We start from the raw sequence: 17,893 nt of genomic DNA on the forward strand, positions 1-17,893 counted from the left end.
CTTCCAGTTTAAGCCATATTTTCATGGTGATTTCTGTATGACAACAATTTTAAACTCCAAGGTAAAATAACTGCTAAATTTATAGAGATAATTATTTTCACAAGAAATGATGAGTCTGAAAAATTCACAGGAGAGAAATTGTTTCATATAAGTTATTCAATGAGGACTGTGTAGAATACATAAACTTGTATTTATGTTGTACAATGATGAAAGTGTTCTGTCTGACTTATATATAAAAAAAAACTGAATGCAAGTTTGTAACATAAAATCTGTATGGTCATTCCACCAGAAAAGTGTTACCTATATTTGTAACTTGACGAAATACACAGTTAAGATGACACAATGTTCTGAGTAATATTTGTCATATCAAGGGAAGAGACTTCCAAATCCCATCAAACATTGACAAATAATTGTTGGATTAGTAAAATTTCACATAAATGAACTAATTTTTAAAAGAACAATATTTGTCAATTTCAAGATCATTTTCACTGCACTGTCCTTTCTGATTCAGTGGGTAAACATTAAAATTGATTTTACATGGGATTAATGTTCCATTTAGGTTTCAAAATAGGGAAATTTTCCTTTTCATGAAAATAGCAACAATTGTGGCAGTACAATAAATGTGAGCATAAAAAGGGTTAATCATATTGGTTTATAACTATTACTTTCATACTCACTCTTATGAGTTGTTGCTCCAGGTGTTGTGGTGCTTGGAACCATGACTGTTACTGGTGTTGGTGTAGCTGCAGCACAATGAAAGTAAACCATTTAATCACAGCAATAAAATCATTATTTAACATGGTGTCATATTTCATACTTATAAGACTAAAATATACTGTAAAAATGCTTATTTAAGCAGTTAACTTAATTTTACCTTTCTAATCTGCCTTTAAGTTTAATTATTTCAATCTTTATTAAAATTCATCTTCAGTAAAATGCTGATAAAAATTTGTTTTATTCAATTATTCATTACTACTCCCTCCTTCAGATCCACTCTCCACAATAAAACTACATGAAATAAATGTCTTCCAATAACGTATAACGATTAAGGTTTATGGTAAATGATATGAGACTGAGAGGTCATAAATGCTCTAACAAAAAAATATTTATCTACAGTGAGGGGCAAGATCATACAATTTCCACATTTTAAAGTGCAGAGTAGATAAATCAATACTTACATTGTCTACAGTCACAGTACAACTGTACAGCATAGTCCTCACACTTTCCATCAGCCTGCTCATGGCCATAACATGTCAATCCTGTCTTTCTCTCACAGGTGACTTCCTCACCTGACTGGTCAGAGAGGCTCCCTGTGTTGGCAAGAATGCACTTGATAGTCACAATATTGTCTTCCTGGCAGAACTGATACTTCTGACGTAGTCTGTCAAATGTTTCAAGGTCATTGCCATCAGCTGGTGAGTCAGCATTCATGACTTTAGTCCAACCATGGTCACAGACCATATTAATGGTGTGTCCCGTTTGTGTAACAGTTGGAGTACCACCAGTGAATAAACCTGGGTGAGCAGTTGGAGATTGGCCTGGCAACATTCCTGGTTGAGCAGTTGGTGTCTCTCCACTCAGTGCACCTGGTTTGGCTGTTGGGGTGCCACCTGGCAATATTCCTGGTTGAGCAGTTGGTGATTGGCCTGGCAACATCCCTGGTTGAGCAGTTGGTGTCTCTCCACTCAGTGCACCCGGTTTGGCTGTTGGGGTACCACCTGGTAATATTCCTGGTTGAGCAGTTGGTGATTGACCTGGCAACATCCCTGGATGAGCAGTTGGTGTTTGGCCTGATAACATTCCTGGTTGAGCAGTTGGTGTTTGGCCTGACAAAAGTATAGGCTGAGCAGTTGGTGTACCTCCTGAGTGTATACCTGGTTGAGCAGATGGAATTTCACCTGTCAATATTCCTGGCTGAGCTGTTGGCGTCTGGCCTGGCAGCATTCCTGGCTGAGCAGTTGGACTACCTCCAGGCACAATTCCTGGTTGAGCAGTTGGTGTTTCACCTGACATCAGACTGGGATGAGCAGTTGGAGTATTGCCTGGTAATTGTTCAGGCTTCAATGTAGGGACATTCGTGCCTAAAAGTAAACAAACCAACCAAACATTCTAAGCATGGCAAGACATGTTATACTGGTACATATTCTCAAATACATCACTGCAAGATCTTCACAAGCACAGATGCAAGAAATGATTGCGGAGGCTGAATGATCCAATCTTCTTATAAAGTAATGAAACAAGTGTCTTGAGAGTAAACCTTAAGTATATTGTTAGTTGTGACAAGTAATGTAAAACCATATACTATCAGAACTATTAAAATGTGCAAAACTTCATATACTCCTGAATACTTATTTCTTCTACAAAATACACAGAACTTGCTCCAGTTGTTAATATGTAAGTTGATTTCAAACAAGTTGAAGAAAACTTTGAAAAGCTCTTGTTAAAAGTTGTTAAGAAGCTATTCATCAACCCACATGGATAAAAGCACAGGAAAAAGATATGTTAAGCAACTTTATAGCATAAATTTGGATATTATAAGAACTTTATCAAGGGGTTCAAAATTGCAGCTGGAAAATTAACCTTCTCACACTTTGTCTGAACAAAGTTCACAAACTAAAAAGTTAAAGTCTGGCTAAAATTTCACCTCATGAATTCAGTTCTGGTCTAGAGACCAAATTATATTTCTGGAAAAGAAAATGCAAACATCTTTGCAGTAATAACTAAAACATAACATCAGTTGAGACATTATGTTACTTTTCTTCAAAACTAAACTAGATAGATAGATAGACAGACAGATAGATATGCTATCTACTTACATCCACAGTAGAATCGAACTTTGTAATCCAAGCACCTCTGCAAGGGGCTGTTAAGACACTCCAGTCCATTGATATTGCATCTGACATCTTGACCAGTTCCATCAGATCTTTGGCCTGTAGAAGCAACCACACATTCTGTAGTGATAATCTCGTCACAAACAGCTGGGTAACCTGCAATGCTGTGGAATGTCTCAATGTCTCCTGATCCAACAACTGGGTTGTCATTGTTGATCCACTCAGTCCATCCTTCTCTGCAGGTATAAGGCTGTGCTGTGGGTGTCTCTCCAGATACCTGACCTGGTCTGGCTGTTGGTGTGCCACCTGAGAACATACCTGGTTGAGCAGTTGGTGTTTCTCCAGATACCTCACCTGGTTTAGCAGTTGGTGTCTCTCTACTGAGTGATCCAGGCTTGGCAGTTGGTGTGCCACCAGGCAATGCTCCTGGCTGTGCAGTTGGGGTACCACCTGATATAATTCCCGGTTGAGCAGTTGGTATTTCTCCAGATACTTCATTTGGTTTGGGTGTCGGTGTGCCACTTGACAACATTCCAGGTTGTGCAGATGGTATCTCTCCAGATACTTGTCCAGGTTCAGCAGTTGGTGTTTCTCCAGATATTGTTCCTGGTCTGGCACTTGGTGTACCACCTGACAACATTCCAGGATGTGCAGTTGGTGTCTGTTCTGAAGCTTGTCCAGGTTTAGGAGTGGGCGTTCCTCCAGACAGTTCTCCTGGATTGGGTGTTGGTATGCCACTTGACAACATTCCTGGTTGTGGACTTGGTGTTTCATTAGATACTTCTCCTGGTTTAGCTGTTGGTGTCTGTCCACTGAATGATCCTGGCTTGGCAGTTGGTGTTCCACCTGACAATATTCCTGGCTGTACAGTTGGTGTCTTTCCTGAAACTTGTCCAGGCTGAGGAGTTGGTGTTCCTCCAGATATTTCTCCTGGTCTTGGTGTTGGTGTGTCACCTGATGACATTCCTGGATGTGCAGTTGGTGTCTGTCCAGAAAATTGTTCTGGTTGAGCAGTTGGTGCTCCTCCAGATATTCCTCCTGGTTTGGGTGTTGGCGTGCCACCTGACAGCTGTCCTGGCTGTGCTGTGGGTGTTTCACCAGATACTTCTGGTTTGGCTGTTGGTGTCTGTCCACTGAGTGATCCTGGAATGGCAGTTGGTGTTCCACCTGACAATATTTCGGGCTGTGCAGTTGGTGTCTGTCCAGAAATTTGTTCTGGGTGAGCACTTGGGGCTCCTCCAGATATTTCTCCTGGTTTGGGTGTTGGTGTACCACCTGACAATATTCCTGGTTGTGCTGTTGGTGTTTTGGCAGATGCTTCTCCTGGTTTAGCTGTTGGTGTCTGTCCACTGTGTGATCCAGGTTTGGCAGCTGTTGGTGTCTGTCCACTGAGTGATCCAGGTTTGACAGTTGGTGTACCACCTGACAAAATGCCTGGTTCTGCAGTTGGGATCCCTCCAGATACATGTTCTGGCTGAGCAGTTGGTATCTCTCCAGAAACTTCTCCTGGTTTAGGTGTTGGTGTTCCACCAGATAATATACCTGGTTTGGCAGTTGGTGTTTGACCACTAACAAGCAATGGGGTGACTGTTGTTGATACACAATCATCAGTACAGAAAACTCTAACCTCATAGTCATTACAAATTCCACTGAACTGACCTCTGTCATCACAGACAAGTCCTCGGTTTGTGTCACATGTAACACCAGCCTGTCCGACTTGATCATACATTATGTGTGTCTTGCTGTCACGACATTCAATTTTGGCAGGTTGTTCACAGAATGAATACTGCATCCTTAGGTTGCTAATAGTTTCATAATCTCCTGTGCTCTTTTCTGCTGTTCTTCTATAGCTGTTCATCCATTCTGTCCAACCACAAAGTGCCTTTGTAGGTAGAGGTACACCTGAGACACCAAGTATGGGAGCCAGAGTTGTCGTTTGGCCTAGAGAAATAAGAAGAAAAGGTAGAATAATTGTCCATGAAGGTATTTTGTGTACTTAATTATTCATGAAATTTGCAGCCATCTGTAAGAATGTTTTGAGCCTTACATACCAATAATTTTAACTATCAGCAAGACTAGTAATTTGGGATTCCGGTTAGACAGAAAAGCATCAAGAAATATTATCCCTGGTTTGCATTAAAATAGAAAGACTACTGGAAATATACCAAAATAATAATGTCTGCACTGTTGGACATTGTGGGTGAACTTCCATGTTTCAAGTACCTTACGTCAGATCACAATATCCAACAGTAAAAGCACTTTGACTTATTTATTAAACACATAAATTTGTTAACTAATAAATTACATTTAAACCACTTTACACAGAATTTAAAATAATAATATATTCTCGCAAATAATCATATGTTACACTGCTACAAGCTTATTATGATCCGATGGATCTAACCTCCACAGTAACAGTTGACGCTGACTTCATAATCAGAACATTTGCCAGAAGACTGGTCAGCATTCACACACTGAAGACCCTTCTCAAGATCGCAGTTGACCTTTTCACCAGTCATGTGATGTATCAATTTATCTGATGACCGACGACACTGGATACCAGTTGGATTAGCACAGAAACTGTAGTAGTGTCGCAGTTCACCAAATCCCTCAAAGTCTCCTATCACAACCTCTTGTGATGTCACAGAATTTGGGTTGTCAATGTTCATCCACTCTGACCATCCTGGGATGCAAGTATAAGGGAGTGGAGTGCTTTGCCTAGCTGGTGGGGGAACCGGGGTAGGGATGGACCCATTAATAGGTGAGGGCTGGGCTGTGGGAATAGATCCATTGAGGGCTAAAGGTTTAGCGGTAGGGGTCCCTCCAGTGATTGGTTGCGGTTGCTTTGTTGTCAAACCAGATCCAGGACTCTGGGAAAACCCTTAAAAATCAAGAAACATATAGATCATAATACAATACTTGAACTATTATTGGCTTTTATTTATGATCTATAAATCAGGTTAATTTCAGATCTATAACTTCTTCAAAATTCAACAGTTTATCATCATCATCATCATGCTTTTTAATTTACTTAAAATATGCAACGGGTTTATTATTAACAGATTACATTTATTGGTTATAACAGGATAAAAAATGTCATTTAATTGTAAACTCTTTCAATATCTTGCAAAATATATATGCTATGAGACTAGAAGGATTTTTAATCTGGTTTCAAAGCTCTTTATTAAGTCAGAATTTCTGTAATAATGAGCTTTAGTTGCTATGTTTGAAACATTTATGATAAATGTCAACTGGAGATGGAGACCATATATACTACAGCTAACATATCATCTTCCAGACCTGTACTTTTTACACCATGCTTTTTACATCATGCTTTTTACACCATGCTTTTCACATCATGCACAGCTTAAAAATAAGTTGGTTGGTCGGTTTTCACATTGAGCACCTTATTGGCTATATGATATTGATCACATTATTGGAATGGAAGCTAAGTTCCTTTCCTAAGGACAGAACAAAGCAGTTGTTTTGAGCTGTCCTGGGTTGGTACTGAACTTGAGACCATTGAATTATCTGTTGATAATAATAACACAAAATGTGAACTAGTGATCAAATTTCTTTTTCATCCACTTGTCCAGGACTTGTGGTTGCAGAAAATTCACTTGTCCCAAAATTTCAATAGCTTGCCTAGATTCAATGAAATGTATGCTCTTTAATCCATAGAAAAAGGAAATAACACACAACATATTGCATTTTCCATATCAGATGATAGTTTTCCATAAAGGGGCAGGGTGTATGTTGTGATAATGACAGCTGTCAGTTTTTTCAAAACATTTATATTGAGTTTTAAAAGGTCCTTTCCTAATGGAGTATCAGCAACTCTAACTTCCGGTATGTTCTGCACATGCTGGCAAGTGCCATGCATACACTGTGCTGCACACATGGGCCTTATGAGGTTGTAATTGGACCAGACTGGTCAAATCCGGAATTTGTCATTTCCATTTGGATTTTAATAATAATAATAATAATAATAATAATAATAATAATAATAATAATAATGATAATAATAAGGATAGTAATAATAATAAGGATAATAATAATAATAATAATAAAACCAATGATAATGGGATTGAAGGCATTGCATTTTGCATGGCATTTGTTAGAAAACAAAGTCTAAAAGATAAACCTGCATATGGAGGTTACTTGTGTAGAAAGGTCAGTTTGGTGGCCACTTTTGAGGATTGACCGTACCTCTTTGTTAGCTGCATATTGCTTATTTATGAGACAAACGAGTGACAATATTTCAAGAGAATGGCATATCGGTCTTCTTAAAACCATGCTGTGTTTGACCACTGTGTTTGACCACTCTTTGTAATAACAACTGTACAGAGGTAAATACCTCTGCGAAATATGTTGTATGTCTGGTACTTGTTTGGACAGTGCAACGGCAAAGTACTTATGATGCACCACTGCAGTCTTAGGTTTGATCCCAGTTGAGTCTGCAAATGTCAGTGGACATCCTTCTCGTGTCACAGGTTCCATCTAAGTTCTTAAGAAGCCATGGTGGCTCAGTAGTTAGAACACTAGACTCTTATCAATAAAGGTGTGGATTGGAATACTGCCTAGACTAGGCCATGTAGACTGCCATGTTGCATCTCTTGGCTAGATACAATACAGGAATTACCTTGGCATGTAATACCATATATACTCATATATTGGTTGAATCCAACTGCAAACAACATAGACCCTGATCTGGCAATACATAATATTCCAGCAGATCAGATTCTATTTTATTTGTTCTACTGATTACTCCTAGCAAATGGCTTAGACCCAAATCTGCTAGCATAGTATGCAATAGCAGGTCAGGGTCTATGTTATTTGCTTTATGACTTGTCTTATACGGGAGTATATAAGGTACCCCTTTATGTCTTGATACATCATCAAATTACAATCATTCCACTAGTTTTTCCAGCTTCCTTGATTTCAAAGATCAGCTAACATTAGCATTCTAATATTATCAGATTAGGCTGCATGAGTTACTAAACGGATTTTTCTGAACCGGTTTTGGAACCAAAATTCCATCCCAATCCCAATTTCAAAAAGGCTCCAGTTTACTAATATAACTGTAAAACACTTCCAGTCAGAACTCTGAAAATTCCACATTCCTAATTACACTAACCTTGGGAGAGAAATTATAATAATGGGTGTAGCAATGAACCTAAATAGTCAAAGTCACTTGAATGAAAACTTAACATTTGTGTGCAATGACCTCTCTCCAGCTAAACTGTTGTGAAACTGAGGAGAGGTGAGTGTAGAATTTAAAATATGCATCAAGTTAAAAATAGGAACTTTAAACATCTGTTTTTGCACATTTTCCTTCAGATGATTAAATTACTAATGAAATACAATGAACACTTTATAAAAATATTAAACTTTTTGCTTCATTCTAGTTGCGGTGTAACATAAAATGGCAACTCAAAAAACAAGTTGCAGTGAATAATCAAGCAACATTTTCCATATTCCTCTTTTCATATGCCATGTGGACAAAATGATCAAATTTATTAGTACTGGACCTGGATACACCAGGACCTAATTCGCTTCTGTTTGGGGACAAATATTTTTCAATCATATTTTTCAATGATCAAAGGTGCATTTTAAGTGGGAAATGTAATTTCTGGCATTTATGATCATCAAATTACCACCAATATTGATGTACACAGCATAAAATATTTAACTTTCTACTTTTCTCTTGGAAGGAAAAATTGACAAAAGTAAGTGTTTACCTTTATTATTAATATGCTGTACTGACCCTAAAGGGGATGGAGGGAATGCCATGAAATCAATGCAAGGCAAAGTGGACTTCAGTTTCGGGACCTTTATAGGTTAAATATCAGACTGGAGACCCACCCAATCACCTGAATCAGGCCCTACCATGAACAGTGACCTACTGAATTATTTTAATGTTGAAGGGTGTTTGCTTTGTAAACTTTTTGAGAATTAACAGCATCCATAGAAAAATCTGAATTTCCCAATTTGATCTTTTCATGGATAAATATTCCCAACTTTACCTGGAGTTAGTGTAGGAGTTTCTCCTGGCAAAGCTGATGGAGCCAAGGTTGGTTTGGCTGAAATAAAAATAAAGCAAATCACATCACACGTGAAAAATTTATTTATGCTAAACTTTTACTATTTACAGTGCAAATCATATAGAAAACATTCTCAAGAATGGTGTGATGCACACTTGAAGATGGTGGTCCACTATGTTAATTATTAAACTTTAAATATTTGCTTTGTTTCTTCACTTTTATCAATCAACTGTTTTATTCACATAAATCTTTCAATCCATTGAAAAATATTACTTTTACATGGACAATGGTTGAGAATCATGACTTATGGTACAAAATTTATGGATGTAGGATGACGAAAAAACTCACACACTTGAACTTGATACTTACAGCAATCACAGTCAAATCGGACTTCATAGTCATAGCAAAGCTCCCCTGCATTCTGATCCTTGTGATAACATTTCAATCCCTCCCTCAAATCACAGGTAACTTTCTGACCTGAGGCAGCTGAACTCTTTGTTGTACCAATAACTCTGCATTCAATTGATCTCATCTGGCTGACATCACAGAAGGTGTACTGCTTTCGGAGGCTGTCAACAGTTTCCACATCACCTTGGTTGTATGGTGTGGGGGTGGCATAACTCATCCATGTGGTAAATCCATCATACATGCAATTCACAGGATAGGGTTTGGCTGTTGGGGTAACTCCAGGCAATATTCCTGGCTGTGCACTTGGTGTCTCTCCAGAAAAGGATCCTGGCTTGGCTGTTGGGGTGCCACCTGGCAATATTCCTGGTTGAGCAGTTGGTGATTGACCTGGCAACATCCCTGGTTGAGCAGTTGGTGTTTCCCCACTCAGTGCACCAGGCTTGGCTGTTGGGGTGCCACCTGGCAATATTCCAGGTTGAGCAGTTGGTGATTGACCTGGAAACATCCCTGGTTGAGCAGTTGGTGTTTCTCCACTCAGTGCACCTGGTTTGGCTGTTGGGGTGCCACCTGGCAATATTCCTGGTTGTGCAGTTGGTGACTGACCTGGCAACATTCCTGGTTGAGCAGTTGGTGTTTCTCCACTCAGCGCACCTGGTTTAGCTGTTGGTGTGCCACCTGGCAATATCCCTGGTTGAGCAGTTGGTGACTGGCCTGGCAACATCCCTGGCTGAACAGTTGGGATCTCTCCACTGAGTGCACCTGGTTTGGCTGTTGGTGTGCCACTTGGCAATATTCCTGGCTGAGCAGTTGGTGATTGGCCTGGCAAAATCCCTGGCTGAGCAGTTGGTGTCTCTCCACCAAGTGCTCCTGGTTTAGCTGTTGGGGTACCACCTGGCAATACTCCTGGTTGTGCAGTTGGTATCTCTCCAGACTCAGAACCTGGTTTGGCTGTTGGTGCACCACCTGGTAATATTCCTGGTTGAGCAGTCGGTGATTGGCCTGGCAACACTCCTGGATGAGCAGTTGGTGTCTCTCCAGTGAAAACTCCAGGCTGAGCTGTTGGTGTTGCCCCTGATATCAGTCCTGGTACTGTTGTCTTCACAGGTTTTGTTCTAGTGGAGGAATAGCCATCATGCCCAGTAAACCTTTCTGGAGTAGTTGGAGTTTCCCCTGTTATAAATATTGGATTGGCTGATGGTGTCTCTCCTGAACCCATATGAGGGCTTCCAGTTGGGGTGAACTCAGATACAGATACCATTCCTGTTTGAGCAGTTGGACTCTGCCCAGAAAACATTCCTGGTTGAGCAGTTGGTGTTTGACCTGGTGACATGCCTGGTTGAGCAGTTGGTGAGCCACCAGACAATATTCCCGGCTGAGCAGTTGGTATCTGGCCTGATGACAATCCTGGTTGTGCACTTGGAGTTTCACCTGATGACATTCCTGGTTGAGCAGTTGGTGTAACACCTGAATATACTCCAGGTCTGGGAGTAGGAGTACCAGAAATCATTCCTGGTTGAGCAGTGGGTGTTAGAGTGTCCAACATTCCTGGTTTTGCTGTAGGACTTCCACCATATGGTGCAGGCGAAAGGGTGAATGGAGGAAGGGTACTACTACATACTCCACTCCTTTTGATTGTTCCCTCATTGCAATAGCTATAAAGAATTAAAACAGGAATCCAATCAAATGTAAATATCTCTGTGACACACATTTTTAAGATATTTGAGATCAGTAACTTGGTAGGTCTAAGAGAATCAAAGGTGCTTCACAAAGGGTATATATTGATGTCATTCAGCTTAATAAAAATGTATACATGTACTAAATAAACAAAACTGAAAAACATTTAAAATTTATGCTGTTCATTGGGACTAAGGATAAATCATGAAATCAATACATAAAAGATCAATGTTGATGCAGGCTGAACTCTTTTAAGAACATGTATTTGTGTATTTTATGGGCTATTCCTTCTTTTATAATATCTAAATCAAATTTATGTTGATTTCACATAAATATCCTTCCTAGATTCCAAGAAATTTGTCAAATTAACTATCTAATAATCAAATTAAATGTTTCACAAATTAAATTTTTTATATCTATTTTATGTTAAAGGATAACCTATGAGATGGATTCAAATCATGTATAATAAAAAGAGATTTCACTGGCTGAGAGTAAATTTGACAAAGTCTTGATCTGCACATTTACCTGCATATTACATAGATCTGGTTGCCTTGGAAACTACCAGATGCAGAAACTGACAGATAAAATGTAACACCTTTCTGAGTATTGATCACTGTAAGTTTGCTGTGGATGGATGCCAGTAAGTATACAACTCCTGGCACAGATCAACCAAAGGTCATTAGTGTTTCATACCCTGGTTGACACACATAAATCATTAACTTCCATTCATATACCAACCAAATCTCATTTATAGTATATACTGCCTATCATATTTAGCCTGACAGTTAAAGGCAGTAAAATATGAAAGCTACTTGCCTCATGTATAGCAGAATTGTGGCCCAGCCATTATAACTCTCAACAATTAATCCGGATGTCCAAATATTTAGAATTTAATAGGCATATATGTGTGATCTTGATTACTGCAGTCAACACAACACATCTGGGTACCAGCAATGACAGGTAGTCTGAACCAATGAGAAACTAGGATAAAAATTGTTAGGGGTGAATAGCTGACTCCTGTGACAATAAGAAACATTACAAAATCATGCAGTATTCCCACTTTACCAATCATCTCCTGGAAACGTTGACCCAAAATGAAACAATGTTTTCCTGGCCAAATGATGGGTCCAGATCCTATTCCAAACCACTGGAAAAAATGCCTGCCAATGCAAGGACTGATTACATGAGTGTAACTTAATAAACTCTGATCATATAAGAAACCAGTCAAACGATTTAGGCTCAATCGTTTATGCTATCTATATCTACACTAATTACCACAATTTACAATCATAAGGACCAACAGCTTTTTATGTGAATATAAAATTTATTCTTTATCAAGTCAGTGGGCATTGCTTACAATCAGTTATCATGAAAATACAAAGTCTCTGTTTCATCTGGATAATTAGTATTTCTCTGTTTTTGGAACTTACCAAATTTCACAATCCAACTGGCAAACCATAGTGTCCATGATTCTCTCTCCTTCCTTGTAGTCTTTTCCATTTATGGTCAGGCATGTTGTGTTGCAAAATGCCTCAGGTATGCATCTGTAAGGAGGCAAATTGGTCTCATATACTTGGCCTTCTGGACATGGTTCGATGTCGCAACCTTCCACACAGGTTTCCTGACTGCAGCCTTGAATGAGCGTGCTATAGACAATTCTGTTCTCACAGGTCTTCTTTGGACAGACTGATATGCATGGGTTGTACTTTTCACAGTTCTCACATTGGATGGCTTTAAATGTAAAATTAACAAACTCTTAATTAAAATTTGGACACAGAATGGCAAAATTATTTTCAGATTCTCATATGACGGACCATGTTTTCCACTCATACATAACTGTGTCTACCCTACCTCACATAAACTCTTGTCTTGCATCAAACAACATCAAACTACACTTCTTACTGGCACTCACTGACACTCTGACTTGTCATTTGGTTACAGTGATTTCTTAATATTCCACTGTGACACATCACGGGTATGTAACTCTGTTCTTACATTTCTCATAAATCAAAGTGAGCTGTATACCATAAGAATTGTTAGGCATTCAACAAAGCTCATTTCTCATAATGTTTTCATTGTCTTTTTTAAACAGACATATATTTAAAGATAAAGAACTCTTTCTTCAAGAAAATGAGTATTTTGCCAATAGAATGTTTTAAAAGTGTGAGTGTCTTTTAGTAAAAACGTGTAATGATATTACCTTCAAAGTTATTACTGTGCTGTCTATGCTTACATAAAAAAGTAAGTATCCAAGTATCTGATCTCGGAGTAAATGAACTCTGGCACAGCTGGTAATTAGGGAAACTTGTCATAAAAAATAAAAATATTTACAGGATAAAGAGGGAATCCTATGCACACAGGTTAATTGTTTTACACTTACCGCACAACTCCTCTGATCTCCATGAAATGGGAACACCATTCATAGCACACTGGTGGGCATATGCTGCAATGGCTGTACACAGGCATTCACAATCTCCACCAGTATCACATGCACAAGAGTCATAAATGCACTTGTCCAGATATGGTTGGTAATTGACAACGGAATGGCAGGGTCCAAACTTGCTTGAGGAGATGACACCACACTGCCTTTGTGCCCATGGGCGTCGATGCGAGTTGGCTTCACAGGTGTCTGTGATTTCTTTGGAGGCTGCACAATAGCCGTGAACCTGAAATAAAATTGATGAAAAAGAAATAAACACAGGATTTCAGATACTGCTAAATTTTCCTGATCCAGACACTTATTAAGACTATATATTCTGGCTGAGTTATTGAGGTGGCCAGAATATGAAGGCTCAAGTAGTATTTAAAAGATCAGAAACTCAAGCTAAACCTGTCGATTCCTTTTTACTTACATTATAATAAAGTTAGAGCCATAGAACATTCAGTATGTTCTAAACGTTCTTCTGAGATGACAACTTTATTTATAGCGGTTCACATCACGTACCACATCTTAATTTGGGGTTTGAGTGTGATGCTCATGAAGGACTGGAAACATGTTCAGTACTGACTTAAATTATTACCAAAACTTTGAAGTGAATGATGTCGAAGTTGTCTGATATTCAAATATTTTTTTATCACACAACCATAATACTCTTGATAAAGTCCATTACTCAGACTGTTACGTGTTATAGGTAATAATACTTATGTCATGTTTTTGCAGGATGGATGGGAATTTTCATCCTGTTTGATTACAGGTCACCTATTTGTCTCTGGCTCATGGTGAAATGAAATCCAATGGGTTGGAATATTCCAATCCACTCTGCTAAACATCATGCAATGACTGTCTCCCCATTTTTATACCATTATAAGAACAAACAACAAAATGTTAACGATGAGTGTTTCATGTTTGATCTTTAGATTGGAGTATTTATGCAAAGGTGATGCAGGCTTATGGATTAGATTAGAATCTAACCATAGCACACTCGTTCATAACAGAGACTACTTACAACAGGATGGTTTTGCTGATGAGACCGATGCTGATTTATATATTTTTCAATAAAACAAAATAAGTTTCAAATGTTGCTTACTGTGCATATATAAAGCAATGGATGCAAATGAAGCAAAAGTTATTCTCCACAACTTATTTAAGACCTTACCTGCCATCATCAAGAAAATCCATACCGCTGCAAAATATGTCTGACCTGTCTAACACATAGAAATTTCCGATTCTGGAGGCTCATACCGACTAAATGCACTGACTGACCTTTGTATCCAGATGGATGATTTAATCTCACTTCTATCAACCCATTCAAAAAAATCTTTTCAATCACTCCTGGATATCTGCAACCCTTCTTAAAATTGACCACCTGTCAATAAGTAGCTGTTAGTATTAACATATTAAACTCTAAACCAATCTTGTAGCCACGTAGTTATTCTCCACCATAGCCAGTTATGTCCGAAATATAAAATATACTGATGAAGTGATGATGTGATTATGAGTGATCAGTAAAAACATGTAATTTCTTGCAACTAACCTATCAATAGCCTACAAATGATGGCACCATATTATTTTCCACATTACCTGAGAAATTTAATCTGAGAAAGGTGTACAGAATGAATTGCCTGGGTAACTAACAAATCAAATTGTGATAATTTCCTATAAATGGAGATGAATGAGGATACCTACATCTCACTGTATGTTTCATAGGCAAGACAGAAAGAAAAAAAACGTTTGTATTAAAAGAAAAGTAGCTACCTTCCAGCTGTCAGCAAATGTTGTTGCCTTTACTGCTGGTATTCCTCCCTGAGGCATGTTGAAGTCATCTTTTTGATCGCCATTGAAATTGCCACATAGGCCTGTGACCTGTAAATATTGAAATGGAAAAAAATAATAGGTTTTTTAAAAAGTTAATTCTTTGTAAATGTACCAAAGTTATGGGGAAAATATGAATCTTAAATATTCTGGAACCTGAATAATGAGGTCATTTACCAAAATTTGAGCAGCAGCACCCCAGATCTGCCTATGTTCTTGAGAATATGTATCTATGCTGCTTGTTCTAATGTGGTTCCTCACAATAATACTGTTCTGAGAAGGCATAAAAGCATACCATGATTTAGATGAGATTGCCTTAAAAAGGTGTACATTATACATAGTACAGTGATCCCTATACATTACATAGAAAAATTTAATTCAACAATATAAGAAATTGATGACTATACCTGTAGTAAAGTTATAAGGAAGTGTTTGCATACAGGATCATGTTACAATGAGGTGCTTTACATTAGGGACCATGTTATACTGGGGTGCTTTACATTAGGGACTATGTTATACTGGGCTGCTTTATATAAGAGACCATGCTATACTGGGGTGCTTTATATCAGGTACCATGTTATACTGGGGTGCTTTGTATCAGGGACCATGTTGAGTTGTATCAGGTACTATGCTATACTGCAGTGCTTTATAGTGAGGGCATATTGCACTCATAATTTTGATTGAAAAGTATGGATTATGCTTATCTTTTCGCAGCTAGGTAAATTATCATTCACATGTAAATATGGTAGTACCACTGACGTCATAAGATAGCAACAAATAATGAATTAAGATCAGATTTAAGACTGCATGATGTTAGAAGTGGAGAACTGTTCAGAAAAAAACAAGTTTAAGTTTTCTAGTAATGTATTTACCACATACTGATGTTTTCTTCAAATCTAACATGAATCTGTTTCATTGCCTTTTACAATGCACAGAGAAAGAGGTTGGAATTATTTTTCAAAGTAGAGTCCTCATTTTGAGGCTCATAAGAATCACTATTAGTAACATTTCTTTACAATATTCTGATCTCATTAATGATATGCTTGAGGATTATTTAAAACAACAACATCAAAAATTGGATGTGGATCTTTTGTATTCATTATTTATTAAAACATAAAGATTAATAACTACTCAAAGCTAACTAGCTTCATGATTTCAGTTGATTTCATAGGAATACATCTATATTAAAAAACCCATCAACAAAAATACAGCAGAGTATTCACATAGTCCAGTGTTGGTAGTGAATTGTGCAGAATGATCCCAATTATTATGAATCAACCAAATTTTCTGCAATCTGACTGGATATAACTGGTCACGTGACACAGATCAAGAATATTGTATACACTGGTAAATTCTGCAGACTACTTTTGGTTCCCAGTAAATTTATATTAAACTTTATCTATACCAATGCTTTACAAAATAACAATAACAAGCCCCACCCACCCAACTCCAAGATTTCTGACAAAATTTTGATCCCCAAGATTAAAACTGCCTATTAGAAGTTAAAATAATGTAAGTTCACAGTAATTACTGCACTCCAACACTTGCACATTTTGCCAAAGAAAGCATACGGTAGGTTTTACAAGCCAATCTTCAGAAATTATTGCACTTTCCTTCAACAATATGTTCCAAAAGTTGGTACTAAAGGTCAGTCATATGACAAGCAAGGGATCTCGCTAAAAATGGACACAATTTTGCTTTTTTTAAAATCGAAATGAGTAAAAAGCAAGAACAATGATTGCTATAACAAAACATTCCATATGTAAGCATACAAATAACCTTATTTAAAAAGCATCAACCAAATTTTATTTAAAAAATGTTCATAAAAAGCTTCTTAGATCCCAAGCATGACCTACTCGGATGCTCTGTCCTGTATTACTACATAAATAATCGATGGCTCTTGACTACTGTACATAGAGCAATGTATTCTGTCACAGTGAAGAAGCTAATGAAAGAAACCTTTGAGCTACCTAAAAGTGAATGTTTTGTTGATGAAATCTGCCAATATGACGGCAGAATAAAGTAAATTGAAATTATAAGGATTAAGTGATAATGAATGGGTATTTATCAATGTGTTAATTGTTATCTAATCACTCACAAAGTTAACATAAAGTCCTTCAGAATTTATTTACGTTGTTAGTGATTAAGTAAAATTTACCTCACCATGATGAATTATAATGTGTTAACCAATTTAGGATTATACCTGTCCACGATAATGTGTGCTGAGTTTCAGGTAGACCCTGGTTCCCTTGTCCCATTCCAGAGTTATACCACTTGGAGTGGTAATTATAACAAAATCTCCGACTTCTTGCACGGTGAATGGAGATCCAGCATCTGCAACCACTGGTTTCCCTCGCACAAGCTGTAGGCGGTAGAAGGTGGCGGTACCTGTTACAAGGAAACTATGTAAATTAATGGTCTACAGGGCAATTAACCAGTGGTTGACCAATCCAATTCCACCCTCCTCTTAATTTTTCTACTAAAGTAACCTTACTGCAAACTATACAAAGGTGATGCAAATATAAATGTACTTGAAACTTACAATTCAAAACCAATGTGTTTTGATAAGTCATATATACAATTCAAAACCAATGTGTTTTGATAAGTCATGTATACAATTCAAGACCAATGTGTTTTGATAAGTCATATATACAATTCAAAACCAATGTGTTTTGATAAGTCAT

General features: G+C 37.8%; 1 protein-coding gene across 1 annotated transcript in view; it reads right to left on the reverse strand.

The window, feature by feature from the left end:
* The window catches only part of LOC149779312 (uncharacterized), a 107,983-nt gene that overhangs the window by 62,342 nt on the left and 27,748 nt on the right, over nt 1-17,893 (reverse strand). The window contains exons 18-27 of the mRNA XM_089939929.1: nt 17,413-17,597; nt 15,153-15,260; nt 13,338-13,623; nt 12,388-12,688; nt 9,245-10,935; nt 8,858-8,914; nt 5,236-5,712; nt 2,817-4,772; nt 1,179-2,081; nt 678-743 (exon numbers count right to left, since the gene is read on the reverse strand). Of these exons, the coding sequence (XP_089796055.1) occupies nt 678-743; nt 1,179-2,081; nt 2,817-4,772; nt 5,236-5,712; nt 8,858-8,914; nt 9,245-10,935; nt 12,388-12,688; nt 13,338-13,623; nt 15,153-15,260; nt 17,413-17,597 (6,030 nt within the window). The remainder of the gene's footprint in view (nt 1-677; nt 744-1,178; nt 2,082-2,816; nt 4,773-5,235; nt 5,713-8,857; nt 8,915-9,244; nt 10,936-12,387; nt 12,689-13,337; nt 13,624-15,152; nt 15,261-17,412; nt 17,598-17,893) is intronic.

Source organism: Sinohyriopsis cumingii, chromosome 17 (genome assembly GCF_028554795.1).
Source record: "Sinohyriopsis cumingii isolate HCF-2022 chromosome 17, ASM2855479v2, whole genome shotgun sequence".
Classification (NCBI taxonomy): Eukaryota; Metazoa; Mollusca; class Bivalvia; order Unionida; family Unionidae; genus Sinohyriopsis; species Sinohyriopsis cumingii.